Genomic DNA, 24513 nt, shown 5'->3' with positions numbered 1-24513 from the left:
GGCGTCTCCGACTTGCCTCGCCGCGACCTGCGGGGACCTCAGCGGCGACTTGCAGAGGACTTCTGTATAGAAGTCAATGCAAGTCGCCCCCGAAGTCGCCCAGAAGTAGTACAGGAACCTTTTTTCTGAGTCGGAGCGACTCGAGTCGCTCCTCTCAGAACGGTTCCATTGTACAGAACGGGGGCGACTTGCGGGAGCGAGGCGAGGCGAGCCGTGTCGCCTCGCATCGCCTCGCTGTGTGAACCGGCCCTAACATGTTAGGTATCATCTATTTACTAGGTGTAATATCATCTTTAACATTATACAAAAAATTTGGGGTAAATATTATGTTTTTTTTTTAATTCATGAAAGTGCACGTTTCCAAAAAAAAAAAACCCTTTTGAAAAATTGCTGCACAAATACTGCGTGACATGAAAAAATGCAATGACCACCATTTTATTCCCTAGGGTCTCTTCTAATATATATATATATATGTATATATATTTTTTATGTTTGGGGGTTCTAAGTAATTTTCTAGCAAAGAAAAAAAATACAGATTTTTGCATGTTTTGCATGTTGGAGAGGAATGACAGAATTGGACCATAGATACAGTGGATGTAGATACTCAAGTGTCCATGATCTTCACACCGGTTCACTTTAATGTAGCTGGAATAAATGTAAATACTACAAAATACAGAGCTCTCTCTGTCTAGGGACGTGGTTTTGGTATTAAAATAGCGATTCCCCTGTATTCAGAGTTCAGAGAGTGCTCTAGGATGACAAGGTGTCACACTGTCCCTGTAACTTTGGGACAATAACTTTGCAATGCCCTTTTTACAGTTTCTCCTACATTTTACATCAATAAAACCAGGCTTGGTTTCTGCTTGAAGACAGGGAGCAGTGACAGGACATCTGTGACACTGGGAGGAGGACTGTCAAGTGTGACACTTGTAATTCGGTCCCCAGGGTTCTGCAGTGACCCAGGTAATGGGATCGGCTCACACATGCGCACTGGTTGGTTCAGGACATTTGATCTCCGGGTGGGGTGTGCATAAGAGGGCAGTCAACTAGCTGAAAATCTGTAGATCATTTCAAGCAAGACCACCGCCTTGTCTGCTGGTGAGAGTGAAGCCGGGCCAGCCCTCCAGACAGCTCCTGGATCCAGTGATGACAGCCAGCTCCATCTGATGGTCTAATTCTGGGGATCCACTCACTATCAGTCCTCCAGAGCTGAACCTTCACTCTACTCTGGGTTCAGGTAAGGATGGATCATCTCACTCACCCCATCATCATCATCTCTCACCCCAATAAGTCTATCTCCTATTACTCACCCCATCCCTCTCCCGTCATCATCTTTCACCCCAATAAGTATATCTACTACATTACTCACCCCATCCCTCTCCCATCATCATCATCTCTCACCCCAATAAGTACATCTCACATTACTCACCCCATCCCTCTCCCATCATCATCATCTCTCACCCCAATAAGTATATCTCACATTACTCACCCCATCTCTCTCCCATCATCATTAGCTTTTACCCTAATAAGTCGCCCCCCCCCCCCCCCACTAACTTTTTCCGAATTCGGGAGGAACCTACTTAGATCGTTCAGTTTGCACTTCTAGTCATGGAAAAGACTCCGAATTTAGTATGAAGTTTTATAGGGATCAAAACTTTTTACTGTCAAGGCGTTTTGTAAATCAGAAATCCTATATGGCGTTTTCAGCCTATTAACCTATTAACGGGGGATATGTGCTGCTCCTCCAAGGGATCGCTGCTGCTCCTATCACACAGTGTATATTATACTGTGTATATATATATATATATATATATGATGTTGTTAGATCGGGATTCCTGAAAAAAAGCGAGTTCTAGAAAGATGGTGTCGGCAAAAATAGTGTTTATATTTAATATATATTTATATTTTTTAAATATATATTTAATTTAATATATGTTTATATTTAATATAATAATAATATTAATAATAATATATGTGTGTGTATATCTATATCTATCTATCTATATATAGATAGATAGATATAATATATAGATATATATCTATCTATATATATATAGATAGATATAGATAGATATATACAATATATATATATAGATAGATATATCTAAATAAATATATATATTTGTCAGTGTATATTTCATTTGTGTATAATGTGTATTATTGTACACACCTATAGCATCGAATTATAGTTGTTCTTGTGTATATGATGCTATTAAATAAATCATTTAGAAGCCACATCTGCCCACCCAAATGTTTTATTAAAACTTGAAAGAGAAACACAATTATAATTATTTGTTTATATATATGTTTATATAGAGAGAGAGAAAGTTAACATTAAAATTCACTCATTACAAACAACGTTTATCTCTGTTAGTGACAAAAAAAGACATTTTGTATCAGGCAGCACTGTGTGATTTGTAGTATATTACAAATATGAATCTGTCTGAAAATACATATGTACTGCTCTGAAGATGAGGAACTGGAATTATTAAGCTATTCTTTATTTTTTATGCATAGCCAGTAACTAGAATCATTCAAGTAGGTTATATTATAATATATAATTATTATTATTATTATATATATTATAAAGAGCTACTAATAAATTCAAGTTGCAGAAAGAGGAATATTTTTTTGCTGGGACTTGTAAACAAGGATTCAATTATCCAATAGTGTTATGAGATATTTACCTTTAAAAATATCAACAATGACAATAACAATATCATATCATATATATATATATACAGGCATACCCCACTTTTAAGTACACAATGGGGTTTATTTACTAAAGCTGGAAAGTGCAAAATCAAGCTCACGTCTGCATAGAAACCAGTCAGCTTATAACCCCAGCTTGTTCAATTAATCTTTGGTAATGAAACCTGGAAGCTCATTGGTTTCTATGCAGAAGTGAGCCTGATTTTGCACTTTCCAGCTTTAGTAAATAAACACATTGTGTATTTAAAAGTGGGGTATGCTTCTATAATAATTATAGCATGATCCTCTATGCACATTTTGGTAAATAGTGAAACTTATTTTTATTAAATAGTATATGTCATAAATACAAGCCCTGGAGTCATCCCCAATCATCATTTTCATAAAAGTATTAATAATTATTTAAAAAGTATTTATTTAAAAGTATTAAAAAATAATAGTAAATAAAAAGTCTAAAATAAAGTAGTATACAATTAACATCAGTAACAGAAGAGTAAATCAGTTTTTCTATGTGTTATAGAAGAGTTTTGTCTTAGGATGTATAAGTAAATCATGTGTAAGTTATTGTGATGTGATGTGACATTTTAAATTATCACCGTATTTTTAATTTTGTGTGTGTGTATGTATTTTTTTTTTAAACGCAATATATAATGACATTAATATATATATATATATATATATATATATATATATACTTCAATATGTATACATCATCATTTTTCAAACCTGTGTCCTGAACAATACTGAAAACAGTATAAATCACTCCTACATGTTAAAGAAGTAATTAGCAGTTTGCACTATAGGAAGCATATTCTTAGAGGTCTGTGTGTTTATGACTTGCTCAGAGCTGTGGGAGTGATGAGAGCTTTTAAATGTCAAAGCTACATCTCTGTATACCTATTCTAAATCACTTGTTGAAATAGTGGATTTTGTTCCAGAAACCACTTATTTGGATTACATTCCTTCTTGTAGGATTTTCCACACCTCTGCTTTATATTTCATAATCCTGATCTCATTCATCCTGCAGTCAGCTGTGTGCTCTTGTATAAATATATCTGATCTGATATACAGCTGTATACACAGATGTTCTCTCTGTCAAAGCCAAAGATGTCTGTGCCAATTTTTTGAAAAGTATTGTACACAGCAAAGATGGCTGATCTTGGCAGGATTCAAAACTGAAGTAATTAGATGAATTATAATTGTTATAGTGCTGAATGTGCTTATTTAAAGAGGATCTGTCACAAAGAGCACTTGGATATGCAGCAGTTCAACTACTGTATGAATATCCCACCAAGTCTTTCTGTGTTTGGATTCGTTTTCCCCCATAATACAAAGTTTGCCCACAGTCATTGTGAATAATAATATGCACTGTCCAGGCACACAGCATTTTCCAGGGCTCTGATTCTGTGGAGGTGATTGGCTTCTGGCTGTGGGAGGTGTAGCTAAAAAATATTTGTCACTGCTAATCACTCAACAATGATAGTATAGATGTAAAACTGATTTTTGCATGGTCTCAGTCAGTTCTGTGGCATTTGATGATACTTCATATGTAATATATTTCATTTAAATTATTGAGAGTGAAATAATTAAATCTGGGAGATTTTAAATGCCATTGCCGAAACATGCCAGATTGTCCAAGCTTAGCTATTGCATATTGTTTGAAGACTACAATACAGGCATACCCCACTTTTAAGTACACAATGGGGTTTATTTACTAAAGCTGGAAAGTGCAAAATCAGGCTCACTTCTGCATAGAAACCAATGAGCTTCCACGTTTTATTACCAAAGCTTAATTGAACAAGCTGGGGCTAGAAGCTCATTGGTTTCTATGCAGAAGTGAGCCTGATTTTGCACTTTCAAGCTTTAGTAAATAAACCCCATTGTGTACTTAAAAGTGGGGTATGCCTGTAGTTTAAAGTCAAGGTCAGCTGGGCTACAAGCAAAGAGTTTACATTGACCTTTCTTGACTAATAACTGGCCCCAGTGTGGGCACCTGAAGCTATTTGTCTGGTATTTTCCAAATAACAGGCAGCAGTGTACCCATAAGAACCTGGATAAGCTAATGAACATGTAATTATTTTTTCAATGCATAGTACCCATAAGTGTGCACAGGGATGTACCGAATGTGCCTGGACACATTCTAATCGCCCAGTGCGGTACAGATGCGCCCTACTGATTTTTCACCAGAGCTCCTAAACATTTTTTTAAATTAATTAAAAATATATAAATAAAATTTCAAAAAATAAAATAATAAAAAAAACCTACTGACACTGTGCACTGCCCATACTGACATGCCCACTGCTCTACTGACACTGTCCTCTACTCTGCTACATTTTAACATTTTTACATTTATTTTAAGTGTGTATTATTATATTATTATTATTATTATTATTGCTATACAGGATTTATATAGTGCCAACAGTTTACAACATGAGGGCAGACAGTACAGTTACAATACAATTCAATACAGGAGGATTCAGAGGGCCCTGCTCCTTAGAGCTTACCATCTAGTTTATATATATATATATATATATATATATATATATATGCACACATGTGTTTGAATTTTGGAGTGCATACCCTAATGCAATAAGCTGCGCACAACTATGATAGTACCCAACTTTGAAATGCTTTAATGAGTCAGAGCAGGGGGAAAATACAAACTTATTTTGATATGTAGGAGTTATATAAGGGGGGTTGATTTACTCAAGGAGTAGAAACTGTTCTAATAAATCAACTTGGATTTTTTAAAGCCACCTCATTACCAGCATGTTTCTTCATCTCCAACAAAAGTGGCAAAAAATGAAATCACCTTGGGTTGTCTGCTCTACAAAATGGGTCATTGTGGGAGTTTTTGTACTGTCCCGGAATTGTTTTTTTTACCAGGCAGAAAAAAAAATCAGCTTTTAGAGGCATTTGTGTTATTTTTTTTTATGCTTCTGAGCACAGCTCTATTTCAGCCAATGTGTTCAGGTTGATATTTTGAGTAGCCCTTTGGGAAAATAAAAATGCCCTAAAACTGCATTCAGGGAGGAGCTTACCAGCGTAAATTTATGCACATAAATGCACATTTATGCGAGTATATTAATTCCAGTGGCCAGAATAAATGGATATTCAAGCCAAAATAATTAGTTTATGCACATACACTTCTCAATACCATAAGTCTGTAACACATTATTAGGCACCAAAATGGACCATTGTTTTCAATGGATTTTTCTGCCAGCTCCTGGCAGAAAGATCCAGCGTAGCTAGTTATTTAATATGCTTATGTACATGAGTAGTCACTGTCTGAACTGTGCATCCTGGCTTACGCGTTTCAAAGGCAAGCCCTCTTCATCAGAGCTCCTTTGTGAATATAAAAGGTTATTTAAAATACACACACGCACATTCAGTTGTATCTGACCCTCAGTGATTCTATGGGCCAGCTCTCTTGGCACCATGTCTGATATACTTGAAAGCATTTTCCATGAAATTGTCTTGGCAATTTTGTTTAAGAAGTAGGTCTCTAGGTCTTTCCTTAACGCCCCTCAATTGGTCAGCTTGCAGCTGACATGCAGAATGCAATCACACATGAGCATAGTCAATCTGTACACATACTAGGACGAGAGGAAACTACGCAAACACAGGGAGAACTTGAAAGCTATATGTAGATAGTGTCCTGGCTGAAATTTTAACCAAGGACCCCAGTGCTGCAAGATATAAGTGCTAATCACTAAGCCACTGGGCTGCTCTGAACTTTAAGTACAAGCACTTTAATAGGAGAATCTCTACCACTTAAGTCCTAAAAGTTTGTATCTATTTAACATCATGTAGACAGTCGTGTAATGAGATATAGATGAGCTTACAAGGTTCTGCATGCAAAAACTATAATAATATTCTGTTATGAATTGTACATATCTACAAGGAAATGTGAAAACAAATTTGTTTTTTAGGTAGTTTAACTGAGGAAAAGACTCCTCTGAGTAAAGATAGAGGATTTTAGGCATTTGGGGGAAACCTTCATATAAAAAAGGCTCCTCAAGGATATCCAGTTCCTGTACCATGTGGAATGTTAATAATAATAAAGGTTAATTACTGGTATATTATTATTGATATAATAAATAGTTATTTTTTTCTTGCTAAGTCAAATGTGGATTTTCAGTTTTGAATAATGCTGCTTTTTGAATTCCTCAGAAACTTTTTGCAGCTATAATATATGGGAGAAAGTATACTGTATATTGATAGTAGCTGATTTTTCAAAACCTTATGTAAAACTGGTATTCCTGAGTTCTCCCAATAATGTTAAAAATTCCCTTACAAGAGAAGGCAATAAATTGTCTTCTCTAGAATATTGCTAGTAAGTGTGGCGCATCCACATAGTAAATACCGTATGATGGTATACTGGTATACATCTCTTAGCTCTTCTATTTTGGTGAACTGAAGTCTAATCATACCTAGTAAAATAGCTGATCTTGTTCTTTTAACGTCTTTTTTGTTCTATCACAGGTAATATGTGGCTCCATTTTAAGGGACAACTGGTTCATTTTTGAGTACACATAGTGCTGTAGAATGAAACAAAAAATAATCAGTTGGAATGCTTGTGTGAAAGGGGCCTATGAGTTACATAGTTACATAGTTAGCCAGGATGAAATAAGACACGTGTCTATCTAGTTTAACCAAAAGAGGAAAAAATAAATACAAAAAACTCCAAATACAGAACCTTATACCCACATGTGATTCAGAGGAATGCAAAAAAAAACCTTATAGCATGGTCCTGTTTGCTGCGCCAGGAGAAAAATAATTCCTTCCTTATCTCCTAAACTAATCAGATATTCCTTGGAATATTTTATTTATTGGGCTTTATTTAATAACATCACAAACAGAACAATAATGCACACATATCCATAGCACTTAAATACGTTTTTTTCTGCTCCCCCTGTATTGAATTGCATTGTATTGAATCGTAATGTCTACCCAAATGTTGTAAAGCGCAGCGCAAACTGTCAGCGCTATATAAATCCTGTATAATAATAATAATATAGTCATAAAAATCAAATATGGCTATTATCTAACTATTTTGTGTTGCTAAAATTTCCAAACTTGTGGTATTTTTTTTTTTTCAACAAATTAGTATTTATGACTGATGTGAATTTACAATATATATGTAAATCACTGTATAAATTGTCGGTGCTTTATGAATACCTTTAATAAATAAATCTGATTGTAAGCTCTTATGAGCAGGGTCCTTTTAACCCTCTTGTTTTTATTTTATTGCAACTGTACTGACTCCCTTTAGATTGTAAAGCACTGTGAAAACTGTTGGCACTATATAAATCCTGTATAATAATAATAATAATAATAATGTCCAATTATGCATTATAGTGTCTTGTGTGGATATGGTGGAGAAGGTCCAACGCCCTCTGGTGTCCAGACTGGTGCATGTCAGGGAAGAGTCACCTGGAAGCTCTGAACAAGACTCACAATATTCTTTGGGAAGAGGAAAACTTGAGGAATCAAGGACCGGAGGAGGTAACGGGAATGGAATGGTGGGCCGCCCAGCTGCTGCCAATGCTGCCCGTGAGAGAAACAGAGTGCAGACCTTACGCCACGCTTTCCTGGAGCTACAGAGGACACTACCTTCTGTGCCCCCAGACACAAAGCTGTCCAAGCTGGATGTTCTCATACTTGCTACTACCTACATTGCCCACCTTACCCGCAGTCTCCAGGAGGAGGATGAGAGTAGCCACAACCACCCATCCACCAGCCCAAGCAGCTCCAACAGCCTCAGTCCAGATCTTCTTGGGTCCTTACACAGTGGAGATGGATACCTACATCCTGTCAAGGTGAGTTATATTGTCTGTTTTTGTTATATAGTCTGTAACTGTTTTCATAAAAATTACAATACAGTGAAAACTGAAATTTAAACAATGAGATATAAAGATGCCTTCAAGAGCAATTCCAGGCATCAAGAAAATCTATTAATTGTAGGTGTTCTCAGATTCACCTGGCTTGACAAAAGTTGATTTAAAAAAAAAACTGTTTATCAGCGTGGAATAATACCTATTAGATGCAGTCACTGTTCCACAACGCCATTATATTCAAGCAGCTGTGGACACTGTGGTTACCCAAATACTGTAGCCAGCAGCGGAGATTCCTCCATCCACTCTGTTAGTGTGGAAGGTGGAATCAATTGATTTTCAAAGTATGTATGATTACCCTAATTGTAGTGATTAGAATGTCGCAGCCATTCTCGTCTAGGGTTCTATTAAACCATAGGATTCCTCCAGAGGTTGCTAGGGTTTCATAAGCCATGGCAGATGAGTTCCTCATTTGATGATGCCTGCACAGTTTTGGTGACATCATGAGTTGGCGAAGTCAGTGGCATAACCCCCAAGGATCCGTTTAGCTGTCTGTAAGGCCGACATTCTTCTCATTCACAAACAATGTAAGGAGACACATCTTCACTGACCAATGATTTGAGAGAGTCTGCAGGTTTCTTTTCTGGATATTCATTATTACCTTTCATCTTAATTTTGTGATTGTTACCTAAAATTTTTTTTGAAATTAGAGGATTTTAGCATAAAAAATGATCCACAATGAGTGGATTCTCTAGGTATGCCATATTATTGTATTTATTATTATGGCTATAACTTACTGATCTTTATACTGTACTGTAAACTGTAGGAATAATTTTAAGCTGGGGTTCCCTTGGGTAAAAAGGTTGAGAAAGGCTGATCTAGTATACTATGTAGTAAAAAATTTAAAAAGGGAGAGCTTTGGGTATTTTTCACAGATGCAATCAAAACACAAATAAGCAAGTAGAGAAAAATGAAAAGAATTATAACAAACAACCATGATTTTATTAGCCGATTATCCCCTAGATATAAGATCTTGCTTTATCCCTGCTATTTGATAGTCATGAGAAGAGGTAACCACTTGTAATGCACTTGTAAGTCCACTACCAGTGAAAACCTTAAAGCCTCGTACACACGATCGGACTTTCGGGAATTGTATGATGACAGGCTGTTGGCGGTAAATCCGACCGTGTGTATGCTCCTTCGGACAACTGTTGTCGGACTTTCAGCAGACAAATGTTGGATAGCAGGTTTTAAAACTTTCCGTTTACAAATGTGTGTTGTCGGATTTTCCAAGCGTGTGTACACAAGTCCGTCAGACAAAATCCAAAGTACAAACATGCATGCTCGGAAGCAAGGACGAGCCAGAAGCAGTCGATCTTGTAAACTAGCGTTTGTAATGGAGAATTAACATTCGTGACATGGCAAATTCTGAAATCTCTTCTTCTTTAATGGAGTAATAATGAAGCTGTTTGCTGGAGATACTGATAGATTTAATACAAACAAATTTTAAAAAGCTTTTTTTCTAGTAATATTTTCAAAAAAAAATCGCTTTTTTTTTTTTGAGGCAAGTTACAACACCATTATCCCGTAGTTTTTAAGATCAAAGATACACCTATGTTGATGTCCCTTATCAATTTTATCAACATTGTATTTTTTTTTAATGTAACTGCCTACTCCCAAACTGACATTTGAAGTAAAACACATAGCCAAGTATTCTTCTCCACAACTTTTTTATTTTGCATTAAAAAAAGAAAAAGAAAATTAGACATGCTATCTGCCAATAGAACTTAACCAAAAAGTGCATTCTATATGCATATAATAATATAATATAGAAAATATAATAATATAATATAGAAAATATACTAAATCAAATCATTATTCAACCAAAAAAATAATGTCAAAGTAATAAGTCCAAGGCCAATAATAAATAACACGTTATCTCCTCCGATTCCACAACATGGCTGACTGATGAATGGCCATTCAGCAATGAACTGAAAAGTGCGAAATGATAAGGGAGTTGGCCAACAATTATGTGGCTGTGTGTATGCAAGACAAGTTTGGGCGAACACCCTTTGGACAAAAGTCCATGGTTTTGTTGACCAACAATCCAATCGTGTGTAGGAGGCTTCGGAGTCAGTTGATAGACACTGAGCTAGCTGCTGCCATAACACTGGTATTTAATATCAATGTAATGATGTATATATACTGTGGGCGGTCGGCAAGTGGTTACGTTTCTTTTTTTTTTTTTCCTACTTGCTTACTTGTGTTTTGATTGAATCTGTGAGAATTACCCAAAGCTCTCTCCTTTCTTAGTTTGATATTTGGAGTCAGGGTCTGTATTTCCCCTTTTTTTTTCTCTCAGGGATTTTCACTCTAGAAATATAGTATAATATGTGACAGTGGAGTTTATTGAGTAAAGCTGAAGAGTGCAAATCAGGCTCACTTCTGCATAGAAAGCTTTTAGGTTTTATTGGCAAAGCCTAATTGAACAAGCTGATTGGCTACCACGCACAGCTTCACCAGATTCTGGATGCTCAAGTTCTAGTAAATCTATCCCAGTTTTCTCGTCATTTGCATCTACTGCAATCCTCTTCTGTAAAAGTTTGGACCTTTTTTCTACTTGACTGTGAAAAACATTCTAGTATGTGTCCACTTACAATCGTGTAATCAAATATCAATCCATGCAGTCACATATATAAAATAATAGGTTGCAAGCTAACACCTATACCGTGATTCCACACCACTACATAACAATAACAATCATATAGTTAGTGCAGCGCTACCCCAGTCATATCCCAAACCAAAAAAATAAAAAAACAATAAATGATATATTAACACAGTCAAAATAAGCAAAAGCACGGAAACATATAAGTGAAATCCTCCAAAAAGAATATATATGAGTTCATCTAGAGGACTGAATACAGTCCCAAACGAGTCCGTGATGGCAGATAAAAAATCTTCAAAAGAGGTGACACCCATCTTCCACAAAGTGCCAAAACCACTTCACCCTCTATAATTGTAATAGAGAGTCATTCTTTCAGTAAAGCCGCGTACACACGGGCGGATTGTATGGCCTACTTAGTCCGTCATACAATCCGACGGACAGTCCGTCATACTTTCGAATGAACGGACTTGACCACACACGGATGCACAAACAGTCCGTTGAAAGCTTGCACGATGACGTGTACAGCACGTACGACGGGACTAGAAATAGGAAGTCCAATACACAGCAATACACCCTTCCGCCGTGTAAATCCTTTCTGAGCATGCGCCATTCTTAGTCCGTCGAACTAGCCTACTCACGAGCGGATTGCCCGCTGAAACCAAAGTATGACGGACAGAATTACGGAAATTCCGAAATACTTAGTACGCCAGACTGCACGCCGAAAAAGTCCGCTGAAGCCCACACACGAGCGGACTGTCCGCTGAAATGTGTTTCGGCGGACTAAGTAGGCCATACAATCTGCCCGTGTGTACGCGGCTTAAGAGTTTTCAACTTCAGTCATGATATCTTTCTTAGAACGACATATATAGAAGATGACATAGTGGGATTGATTTACTAAAACTGGAGAGTGCACAATATGGTGCATCTGTGCATGGCAGCCAATCAGCTTCTAACGTCAGCTTGTTCAATTAAGCTTTGACAATAGAACCTGGAAGCTGATTGGTTTCTATGCACAGCTGCACTAGATTTTGCGCTCTCCAGTTTTAGTAAATCAACCCCACATTCTTTTGTGTTGGGTATCTGGCAAAAAATATTATAACAGATTGCCTCTTTCGGAATTGTAAAGCACATAACAATCTAAGGCTGGCCATAGACAGAGCAAATTTAGTTGCAGCAACCGATGGTAGACAGGGGAATACCTCCCACTAAGCCATTGTGTTCTCCTGGCAGGAGGGAGGCAGGGGAAGAACACATTGACTATTGCTAATGGCTTTAACAGCCACTAGCAATAATCGCATGCAAAACCTGGCAGGTTGGTTGTACCCAAGTTAATCAATTGATTGGCTTGGGTACATTTAGCCTACCCATACATGGCTCGAATCTCTGACAGTTCCTGCTGAACTGGCCGAGATTCAAACCATCTATGACTGGCTTAAGACAGGTGCGAGGATAATGAATAAAAGCATTTTTGCTTGCAAATGATTGGATGATGGAAATTAGCAGAGCTTTACCACAATTTATCAAGATCTGTGGAAGGTGAGTGCAACTGCCCTTGGAGAGTCGAGAGTGCCTTTATTAAATCCACCCTATTGCATCAGGTGCAACATTACATACCTGAGCAAAAGGCTGATTGATGGGCCCATAAGTACCTAGACAAGCAGAGCGGCGGAAGTACCACTACAGGTAGGCAGAGAAATAGCCAAACTGTCCAATATCTGTACCAGGCAGGAGGCAGCTGAGGGAAAACAGATTAAGGATTAATTGACAGAAGTATAGTGAAAGTATAAATAAAGGCAAAACTTATTTTTTTTAGTTTCTCATAGACTGGAGAGGGATTTAATGCCAGCTTTAATTGCTGGCTGTGTCCCCATTAAAGCGGGAGTCCGCCGGGACTCCGCGTTTTTTTTTTTTTTTTTTTAAAAAGCCAGCAGCTACAAATACTGCAGCTGCTGACTTTTAAAATAGTGACACTTACCTGTCCAGCGCGCCCGCGATGTCGGCACCCAAAGCCGATCTCTAGATCGTCTCTCGGGTCCTGCCGCCGCCATCTTGAGTATGGGAATCAGGAAATGGAGCCTTTCGGCTTCATTTCCCGGTTCCCTACTGCGCATGCGCGAGTCGCGCTGCGCAATAAGGACGGTCCCTGCTGCCTCTGGGATCTGTGTGTTTCCCAGCAGGCAGCGGGGCACTTGCAGAAAGGGGCGGGCACTTGCGGAAAGGGGCGTAATCTACGCCCCTTTCCGCAGAGAGCTATCCCGGAAGTGGGTGCAGATACCTGTACTGTACAGGTATCTGCAACCCCCTCCCCCCTGAAAGGTGCCAATTGTGGCGCCGGAGGGGGGGAGGGTTCCGATGAGCGGAAGGTCCACTTTAGGGTGGACCTCCGCTTTAAGGAGATTCAGCCTCTCTATTTGTCCTGTTTATCATTATCATTGAAAGTGAAAGTAAAAGAAAATCCCAAATTTTGGGTTGTCCCCACAAAAGGGAAATCTTCCAATGAAGACACTAGTTCTGGTGACCTAGTGGTCCCCAAGTAATTCCCTTAATTTGCTGGGATTTCCTCTTACTTCCTGATTGGCTATGGGACAGGAAATTAAGGGAAATCTCCGCAATGGGACACAGATGGCGAAAAAAATCTGACAGGGTTTACAACTCTCCCTTGCTCTATCCAAAATGAAAAAAAAATTGCCTATAGTTCTACTTTAAGCTTGAATGTAAGTTCCTGTAGACACCTTGTCGACATTTTTTAATTTACTGAGCCGGGTGGAAAATTGTTGGCTGTTCTTGATATCATTGACTTAATATGGCAAAATGGTCAATAATGATCAACATAGTCAATGATGTCACAAGCATCCCTGCCCCTGCAGCTGATTGGGCCAGCACTTATAGCTTCCTTCCCAGTTCGACTAACATGGATTCGGACCAAACCCAAGCTCTCCAGAGTTACATGTCGCTTTGAAGTTCACAGAAGATAGCGGAGAAAGCTGTTAATTTTTTTTTGGAGATTTCAATTTATTCCACAAAAAGTAATGCTAGCCATACACAGATAGATCTCTCTCATTCAGCTGAAATAAATTAATTTCCCCACCCACTCTAAGCAGTAATTACCCAAACAGTGACTGCATCTGACAGAATGCAGTTACTTTTCCCATGACAGGAGATTGCGAGCTGGTTCACATATCTCCGTGGCAGCTGTGGAGCGGCTTTCATGGGAGTCCTGTGCATCTTTGGCTCCATTTCAAGGCCAAATTCAGGCAAAAATTCTACCCTGATTTGCCCCTGAAATGGAGGACAGGGACGTACCAGACCCTCTGCTGTGAGTTTCATCCATCTTCAGTGTGAACCCAGCCTTAAAGTGACTTATGTTGAGTTGGTGGGGGTGGTTGGTGCTGGCAGGGCCACCCACAGCTCAAATTTTGCATTTTTAAAATTTGAGCCAACTTTGGCCAGATTTAGAAAGATACAAGATTTATGATGAGGTAACAAGTATTTTTCTGTATTTAAAAAAGAATACCAATGCTACCACCTTATCTAAGAACTTATGTATATTGTTTTTACTTGGGTTTAGATCTACTTTATGGTGTTAGATATTCATTAACAATTTATAACAAAAATTCAGCACAGGATAGGTAAACTTGCATGTCCGGAATAGCACACCTATGTCACCAATCTACTGTAGGTGGGGGGCCATTAGAATTGAGCTTGTGCAGAACATTCATCTAGCAGCTGATTTTTTCATGTCTTTCATAATACCAATATGCAGGCATTCTACTCAAACACGGTGTACATGTTTGTTAATCAACTTCTAGATTTAATAATCTTTAATTCATAAATAAATATTTTAAAGCATGTCCACCTTGAAAAATGCCAGATTAGGTTCTATTGCATTAAAGTTTACCAGAGAGAAAAAAGAGAGTACTGTCCATTAGAGCTGCATGATTCTGGGAAAAATGAGAATCACCTTTTTTTGCTTAGAATAAAGAGCACGATTCCCATGGCGTAACATCATCTTTTACATTATACAAAAAAATTGGGCTAACTTTACTGTTTATTTTATTTTTTTTATTCATTAAAGTATATTTTTTTCCAAAAAAATAGCATTTGAAAGACCGCTGTGCAAATACAGTGTGACATAAAACCACCATTTTATTCTCGATCTCAAACTGGTGGCCCTCCAGCTGTTGCGAAACTACAAGTCCCATCATGCCTCTGCCTGTGGGAGTCATGCTTGTAGCTGTCAGCATTGTAATGCCTCATGGGACTTGTAGTTTCGCCACACCTGGAGGGCCGCCCGTTTGAGACCCCTGCTCTAGGGTCTCTGCTAATATATATATATATATATATATATATATATATATAAAATGTTTGGGGGTTCTAAGTAATTTCCTAGAAAAAGTAATGATTTTAACTTGAAACCAACAAGTGTCAGAAAAAGGTTTAGTGTTTAAGTAGTTAAACTTCCCTCATTTACAGACCGAAGTTCATTCCTTTGATCTAAAGAACAAAACGTTACAATGTTTATAGTTAGGCTGCTTTCACACTGAAAGCACCGGTCGTTAGCGGTAAAGCACAGCTTGTTATAGCGTTGCTTTACCACTATTTACGTGGTGATTTACCGCTGTTTAAGCAGCACTTTAGCAACGCTTTTCAGCCGCTAGCTGGGCCCTTTTAACCCCAAAGAAGGAGTTAAAGATGTCCGTGTTGTGGCGCTTCCGAAGCTCTTTTCAGGCGCTTCAGAAACGCTGCCCATTCATTGCAATGGCAGGGGCATTTTGGGAGCGCTCTATACAGTGATCCCAAACCACCCCAAAGATGCTGCTTGCAGGACTTTTTCTAATGTCCCGCAAGCGCACGACCTGGGTATGAAAGCACTCATTGCAATGAATGGGAGCCATTTTTCATGCACTTTACAGTTGCTATTTCTAGCGCTAAAACACCTGAAAACTGCCTCAGTGTGAAAGGGGTCTTAGCTCAGGGGCTGAGGAATGTTGTGAAATTTGGCAGACTGCCTGTTTTTGGGGGGGGGGGGGTTTTGATAGCTGTTGGCTTGAGCAGAGAGCTATTCATAGAATCTGAAAAATTCTTTGTTAAGATTGAGAGGGGGAAAGAATTGCAATCTTGATTCTTAACTATTAACCATGCAGCTCTACTGTCCATGATATTTTTTTTATTTGCAGTTAAATTTTCAGGACAAGCTTTCTGGACATACCCCTCCTTCTGAGGTCAAACAACAAAGAAATACACTCCAAAAGCTTGTCCTGAAAATGTCATGGCTAGCAGTGGTGGCTGGTGGTATATTTCTTGGGGGGGGAGCGGGAAACAATGCACCCACAGCCACCCTCCCCCCCCCCCCAGGTGACAGGTCTCAGGACCCACTTCCTGATTGGCCATGAGAAGAATCAGGAAGACAATAGCGAATATTCATTGGCTATTTTCACACAACTGGGTGGGCACTGCGCCCCGAGCCCACCCTTTTTTTAAGCCAATTAGAGCCTCAGGCTCTAATCATGTGTTCTAAAAATAAAAAACATTGGAATCCATGCAGAGCAGGGCAGCATTAGTAGCAGCACTTCACACTGAGATATCAGAACACGGCGCGGGACTATAGCTTTAGGGACAAGGGAATTTAAACTGGAATAGTTGGCAAGTAGGAGGCAGCTGCTTTGGGCCCCACAACAATAACAGGGCCCAGGGCAACTCCCCTTTTTGTCCTGCCTTAAAGACGGTCCTGACCCCGGCATGCAGCACACATACATGGGTGTTTCCTTAGTAGCTGGCTAGCTAAAGGAGAGGTTCCTTTCTATCCGCATGCAGACACACCATGCACTCACCAGACTTAATTGACCCCTATTACAGAACTCCTTTAATAGGGGTCCTGTCGGTGGAGAGGAACCTTTTTTATACTCACTGAGGACATTATTCACGTGTGGGATGTATACATGGACTTCGCAATTTTTATGTATTTTTTTATAACTCAAATGAAGACTTATTTTTTTATTCACTATGACTTTTGATATGTAATTTATGATACAAGAGTGCAGTTCCTTTGTTTCTTTTCCCGTTTTAGGTGTTTTTTGCACTTTACAGCACACAGCTCTAAATTGTAGATTATTTGTTTTTTGGTCATTGATTTGCATGAGTTTGGAACCTTTTGGTTCCTATGTTTTTTTTTTAGCTAAAGGAGACACCTGCAAACCGGAATGGTTTGGGGACTGGTCAAACCAGGAAAAGAGAGCATTTCCCAGGAAGAAACCACACATTTTAAGTAAGTCTTAAGCCCCATAAACACTATTAGATTTTCTGCAGATTTTTGTCTTCAGATTTACCAAAACCATGTAGTGCAAGGGCCGGCCTTATTGCATACAAATTGAAACTCCTAAGGTTTGATCTCATCTTATAAGGTTTTGGTAAAACTGAAGACAAAAATCAGCAGAAAATCTTCTACTGTGTATAGGGCTTCAGTTTCCTTAACCATAAGGCCTTATTCACACGGGCATAGCTAAATGTACACCCGTGTGAGGGTCATGTTGTGGGCCCCTGAACACAGACGGTGTGAGTACGCTTAAGTACGCGCATATGAACAAGACCTTAGGCATTTAGGTGTGATAGAGAGAGCAGGGGAAGAGTGGAGGTTAGGTGCTCAGGTGAGGTGGTGAAAGCAATGGATGCATGAAGAATGTTCAGTGTGAAGGGATGTGTAGGTGTAGTAAAGAAGGGGTCCTGTAGGCAGAATTCTCATCAGCAAAACAGAAGAATGACTTTTATATTATTAAATTGGAACCAAAGTATGCAATACTCACCATCTTTAAGGAGGTGGGATGCAGCCATCTTTATTGGCCAACATGGGATGCCAGGAGTTCAGTTATTCCTCCACAGATTCTATGTCAAATCAAGATGCCTGATAAATAAAAGCGATTTACAAACTTCTCTGGGAATAAAGAAAACCTTGACCTCTGTCATTATAGAGCTCATTCTTTATAATTAGGCATTTATAGAGACTAAATACTTGGCTGACAAAACTCCTCTTAGACAGTGGCGGAATTATCAGGGTCGCAACAGTCGCAGTTGCGACTGGGCCCTGGAATTCCATCACTGTGGGGGGGCCCCGGCGTGGTTGCTATTCACAGGGCTGTGAGTGAAGAGCGTGTCTCATGTAAACAGCAGCACAGAGACACCGGCACTCGGGAGTGAAGTTTCATTTTCCCTTGTCCTCTCGCAAAACACACAGCTGATCCTGCTCCCCCTTCGGCCCCCCCTCCCCTCCTCTCCTCTCCTGTGTTCTCCGCGGGCATTCAGGTGTGAAGCTAACAAGCTCACATTTTCCGCGGAGAACACAGGAGAGGAGAGGAGGGGAGGGGGGGCCGAAGGGGGAGCAGGATCAGCTGTGTGTTTTGCGAGAGGACAAGGGAAAATGAAACTTCACTCCCGAGTGCCGGTGTCTCTGTGCTGCTGTTTACATGAGACACGCTCTTCACTCACAGCCGTGCTGACTCCTCTCCAGTGTGTGCAGAGACTCAGGAAGATCCCGCCGCCCATCAACATCATAGAGCTGCTGATCGCTGCCTCCCCCCAGGTGCGGGGGGGGGGTACAGAGATCTGCTGGGGGCCAAGGTGCACGGCGGAGTCCAGCAAGGTACAGAGAAACCTCTTTAAAGGGGGTGACTGTCTAGGGACCCTAAAGTAAGGGGGCTCTCTGGGGACCCTAAATTAAGGGTGGGTATCTGGGGATCCTGATGTCCAGTACCACCGCCACCCCTCCTCCAGTACCACCACCACCACCGTGCTACCCACCTTCAGTACCACTGCCACCCCTCCTCCAGTACCACCACCACCACCGTGCTACCCACCTTCAGTACCACCGCCACCCCTCCTCCAGTACCACCACCACCACCGTGCTACCCACCTTCAGTACCACCGCCACCCCTCCTCCAGTACCACCACCACTGTGCCACCCACCTTCAGTACCACCGCCACCCACCTCCAGGACCACCGCCACCCCCTCTCCAGTACCACCACCATGCCACCCCCTCTCCAGTACCACCACCATGCCACCCACCTCCAGTACCACCGCCACCCCTCTCCAGGACCACCATGCCTCTCCAGTACCACCACCCACCCTCTAGTACCACCACCGCCACCCACCTCCAGTACCACCGCCACCCCTCTCCAGGACCACCATGCCTCTCCAGTACCACCACTCACCCTCTAGTACCACCACCGCCACCCACCTCCAGTACCACCGCCACCCCTCTCCAGGACCACCATGCCGCTCCAGTACCATCGCCACCCTCCTCCAGTACCACCACCACCCACCTCCAGTACCACCGTCCCCCTCCAGTACCACCGCCACCCCTCTCCAGGACCGCCACCCCTCTCCAGTACCACCACCCCCCCTTCAGTACCACCACTGCCACCAACCTCCAGTACCACCACCACCCACCTTCAGTACCACCATCACCCCTCTCCAGGACCACCATCCCCCTCCAGGACCACTATCCCCCTCCAGTACCACCACCGCCACCAACCTCCAGTACCACCGCCACCCCTCTCCAGTACCACCATCCCCCTCCAGTACCACCACCACCCCTCTCCGGGACCACTATCCCCCTCCAGTACCACCAACGCCACCCACCTCCAGTACCACCACCCCTCTCCAGGACCACCATCCCCTCCAGTACCACCACCGCCACCCACCTCCAGTACCACCACCAGCCCCCCTCCAGTACCACCATCCCCCTCCAGTACCACCACCGCCACCCCCATCCAGTACCACCACCGCCACCCACCTCCAGTACCACCACCCCTCTCCAGGACCACCACTGCACTGGTGACACAGGTTCCACTGGGGACACAGGTTGCACAGAAATGTTTTACTTTGTTGTACAGTGGAAAAAAATATAGTATCAAAATCATGCTTTTCGGGGGGGGCCTTCCTAATTTCTTGCACCGGGGCCCTGAGGTTTCTAGTTACGCCTCTGCTCTTAGATATGTTTTTTTTACATCATCATTTTTTAGTGATGGAATAAAATAATTGTCATTCATAGATCCCTTCATACTCCACTTCAAAGTATTGTTTTTAATAAGGAAATATTGTAAATGATGTCTTTATTTAATGTAGACTTCATAATGATGGTATCACATTACGGTACATTAATCTTTCTTAGATGTAATATATACAAGGTCTATGTTCATTTCACGCCAGCAAGGAAATAACATGTTGGTATTTGGGGTAGAGAGGCGTATGACAGTTTTCTGTTAACATATCTGTTTTCCTGAAATGAACTTTTTGAACGAAGGACTGATCAGTCATTTACATTCTCCACTTTTTTTCATCCTGTAACATACCAATAAACCATAATATGGATAAAATATTGTAAACTACAATTTTATTTTACTATAATGTAAATTTCTGAAGTAGGAAGTTAAGTAGGTGCTACGCGCAGTGGACAAAATGCAGCCCTTTGATTTTTTTATTTCACTCAATTCATCCCACTGTTTCATCTGAGTTTGACATGCCTGCTGTTAAGTGATCATTATAACATTTTGACTGTAAAAAGCGGTTTCTTTTTCACTGATTTGTGTTTTACTAAATTCCATATTTTTCCCCACTTTAACGGCATAACATTTCAAACGGTACAACATTGCACTCTGAATCAATTAACCAGCTCAGTGATCTCTGTGTTATTTCTGTGTACTATTAATACATTTTGAGCTGAATCCATACAAATAGAAAAACTGATTTGATGTTGATACTATATTGATATTGACAATACTGTACAATTATTGTGGTATTTTTCCTTAACTATCAAATCTCTATGAACATACTGTAAAATTGACATTTGTAAAAAAATAAAAAATAAAATAGGAAAATCATTTTTTTTTTCCACATTAGACTAACTAATAGTGTGGTAATGCCTGCCACGTCTATGGTGTCTGACGTGGAGTGCCAATGCACACAGAAATTTGCAGGCAGAAGAGGACGCATAATTAGAGTCAGGGAACACTACACCATTTGGGAGCACAAACATGTATACTACCTTTATACTACAAAATTATAATTACATGTTAATGTTGATGATTCAAGCAATAACAGAAAATGAGTAGACTGCACAAGCCACAGCAAGAACAAGATGGATCAGTTTGTGGATTCAAAATTAAGGCAAAAACAAAGAGTGCTTTATTGAAAATCCCGCTTAGTAGGACATAGCTGACGCATTTTAACCTAATGGAGTCATAAACAAAATGGTATACAGTATATTGCTATGTTTAAGGCCTAAATGGATTGAAATGCATCAGTTCGGTTTTATTATGTGCCATTTTTGTACATGGTTGTCTGTGAATATATACAGCATATAATATATTATAATATATTGTGTGTATATAAAGCACTGCGTAAACTGCTGGTGCTATATAAATCCATAATATATATATATATATATATATATATATATATATAAAAATTATTAAGAGTTATATTTATTTAGGGAAGGAATTACGCAACTTTTTCTTGTGACTTTTGCGCCTAAATCTAGGTCCCCTGGCTTTCTTTTTATTGATTTGTCCAGTTGCAAACCCATTTAGCCACTACTCATTCTGAAGGCCTGAATTTTGATCACCCTAAAGTCAACTGACAAACCCTCAGCATTTTTTAGCCTAACACACTGAGCACAATTAAATTAACATTCCCCAGTTTTTGCTAAAAATCTAACTGAAGCACCTGCAGTTTACCACTTTTAGTATTGCTATCTCCTCCTCTCTCAGTGTGCTTCCCTGAATTTCCAGTCTTTACAAGAAAGGCATATATGTGTGTTTCTATTTATGCACACAGTATAAGGAGACATAACTGTAGTCCTTGTATACAAAGGTATCTCCATAGGGTGCTGCAAGAGAAAGGAACCACTCCGAAACAGGAAACCCAAGGCAGCAATCATGGCACAAGCATAAATTGGCACATGGGCAAGGATTAAAAGTTGAAGAAGCTGCATACTACCTTTCTTTGCTTATATTTATGTAAGAATGTAGATAGATATACAAAATGCTGTTAACTTAGGGTCACCATACAAATTACAATCTTACTGTATTCACTTTAGATTTTCACTACATAGTATCAGTATCTCTAAAGGCCCAAACACACGATCAGACTTTTTGACAAAAAACATGCAAATTAGCTGTTTTAAGGCAACATCCGACCATGTGTACGCTCCTTCGGACAAACTTTTTTGGTTTTCATCAGACTTTTGTTGGCTGTGTGAATGGACAAACTTTCCGGCCACAAAAGTCCGATGGAGCAAAGTCCATTTGTGTGTACAGAAAACCATAGGACTTTTGTACAAAGTACAAACATGCATGCTCAGAACCAATGCAAAAGATCAGACAACAATACAGAAGTTGACCAAATGTGGTGGTAAAGAGCAGAAAAACCACATGATTTGGTGAAAGTTGGCTGAAAAAGTCCAGCTGTGTGTATACAATACAAGTTCACGGCCGACGCCCTTTGTACAAAAATCCACGGGAAAGTTTGTACAAAGTCCGATAGTGTGTATGGGGCTTAAGGGACATTGTACATTCAATTCATAACGTGTGTGGTGGGTGTTAAGCCTCATACACACAATCGGACATTGTACAAACTTTCCTGTGGATTTTTGTACAAAGGGCGTAGGCCGAGAACTTGTATTGCATAAACACGGCAGGACTTTTTCAGCCAACTTTCACCAAATCATGTGGTTTTTCTGCTCTTTACCGCTACCTTTGGTCAACTTCTGTATTGTTGTCTGATCTTTTCCATTTGTTCTGAGCATGTGTGTTTGTACTTTGTACAAAAGTCCTATGGTTTTCTGTACACATGATCAGACTTTGCTCCATCGGACTTTTGTTGCCAGAAAGTTTGTCCGTTCGCACAGCCAACAAAAGTCAGATGAAAACCAAAAAAGTTTGTCCAATGGAGCGTACACACGGTCGGATGTTGCTCCAAAACAGCTCATTTGCATATTTGTTGTCAAGAAGTCTGATCTTGTGTATGGACCTTAAGATCTTTTTTCAGACATTGATGTGGTGTTCATCACACAGGGAACATTTAAATACATTGTATACTCATACACCATGCATATCCCATACTGCTTACATGTTGTAAAATGATATTTCAATAGGATTTGAGCTTCTTTTCAGAGCCTGTAAGGTACGTGGACTGTGTTAAGAGCTGTTACATACAGTACCTATAATTTGGATTGTTTTGTAAGTTTTTTTTTCTGTTTCTCTTACAGAAATGGCCTATGAGATCCAGACTTTACATTGGAGCCTCGGGGCAGTTCCTCCACCAGTCAACAGGGTCTGAAAACCAGGATCAAGATGAGAACACCCCACGCTCTGAGAGCTAAGGCCAAGACGTTTGAGAGGATGCAGTAAAAGACAGCTCTGCATTTGTTTGCCTATAAACATTCTACCTGGGACTTCTTGCCTAGTGCCCTACCAAGATCTCTCCAACAGTTCTTTTTTGGATTGAAAGACTTGTATAAATGACACCACCTTCCAGTGAATGAACACAAACATTGACATGTACATGTATTTATTACAGTAGACATTCGTTCAAAGGTGGTAGACAAATGTTTTAATCTATGTAGATAGAATATTATACATTTTAGTGGTTTAGCAATAAGAGGAGAGGTGGAAACTACTACTACTGGGTCCATGTGTAACCTGAATACTTTAGGCAGGAACAGGATGAGCACTAAAGTGGACCTATCAGCATTAAAAACTTTCAATACTACAAGCAAAGCAGAAGCTGAAATGAAGTATACAAAATGTTGGAATTTGAGAAGAAATAACAGCTATATAAAATAAGCTCATCCTTCCCTGGGTATGAAAAGTATGTCATTATATCAATTATCTATCGGTGTCGATAAAGTACAAAGATTTCATATACACAAGGTTTCTGCAAAGGGAGTTTGTATGTCTCAGAGGAGGCAACTCAGCATTTAGACTGGCTTCACAATTGTGCAATGTAGTAACAAGCTTCTTATTATAGATTATCTCAATGTGCGGTACGTTCTTCATTGTGGTGACATTAGAATGGTATCCCAATACAGACATACAGTAGCTGTCAATGAACCTAAGCTACATTGCACCACAAAGCATATACTGTGAATTGTGCTGTGTTCCTGAAAATGCTGCAAGTGCATTTTTTCAAAGCAGAACTAAACTCTTTAAGTCATTATTCATTGTTTTTAATCCTTATGCTGCTAGCATTTGTATATAGATAGGAAATTATATTATATTGACTTGTTTCAAACTTTTTTTTTTTTTACA

At 39.9% G+C, this 24513-nt stretch overlaps 1 protein-coding gene across 1 annotated transcript; it reads left to right on the top strand.

The window, feature by feature from the left end:
* Nucleotides 1-990: 990 nt before the first annotated feature.
* TCF24 (transcription factor 24) lies at nucleotides 991-24419 on the top strand. Its single transcript, XM_077492827.1, has 3 exons — nucleotides 991-1237; nucleotides 8071-8531; nucleotides 23472-24419. Exons 2-3 carry the CDS (start codon nucleotides 8085-8087, stop codon nucleotides 23583-23585), a joined length of 561 nt encoding a protein of 186 aa, XP_077348953.1. The 5' UTR covers nucleotides 991-1237; nucleotides 8071-8084; the 3' UTR covers nucleotides 23586-24419.
* Nucleotides 24420-24513: the final 94 nt, after the last annotated feature.

The sequence above is a fragment of the Lithobates pipiens genome, unplaced genomic scaffold, assembly GCF_037356315.1.
Source record: "Lithobates pipiens isolate NorthernLeopardFrog02 unplaced genomic scaffold, aLitPip1_a1.2 Scaffold_19, whole genome shotgun sequence".
NCBI classification, from domain to species: domain Eukaryota; kingdom Metazoa; phylum Chordata; class Amphibia; order Anura; family Ranidae; genus Lithobates; species Lithobates pipiens.
The sequence above is the reverse complement of the archived record's forward strand: the minus strand, read 5'-3'. Positions and strand labels throughout refer to the sequence as shown.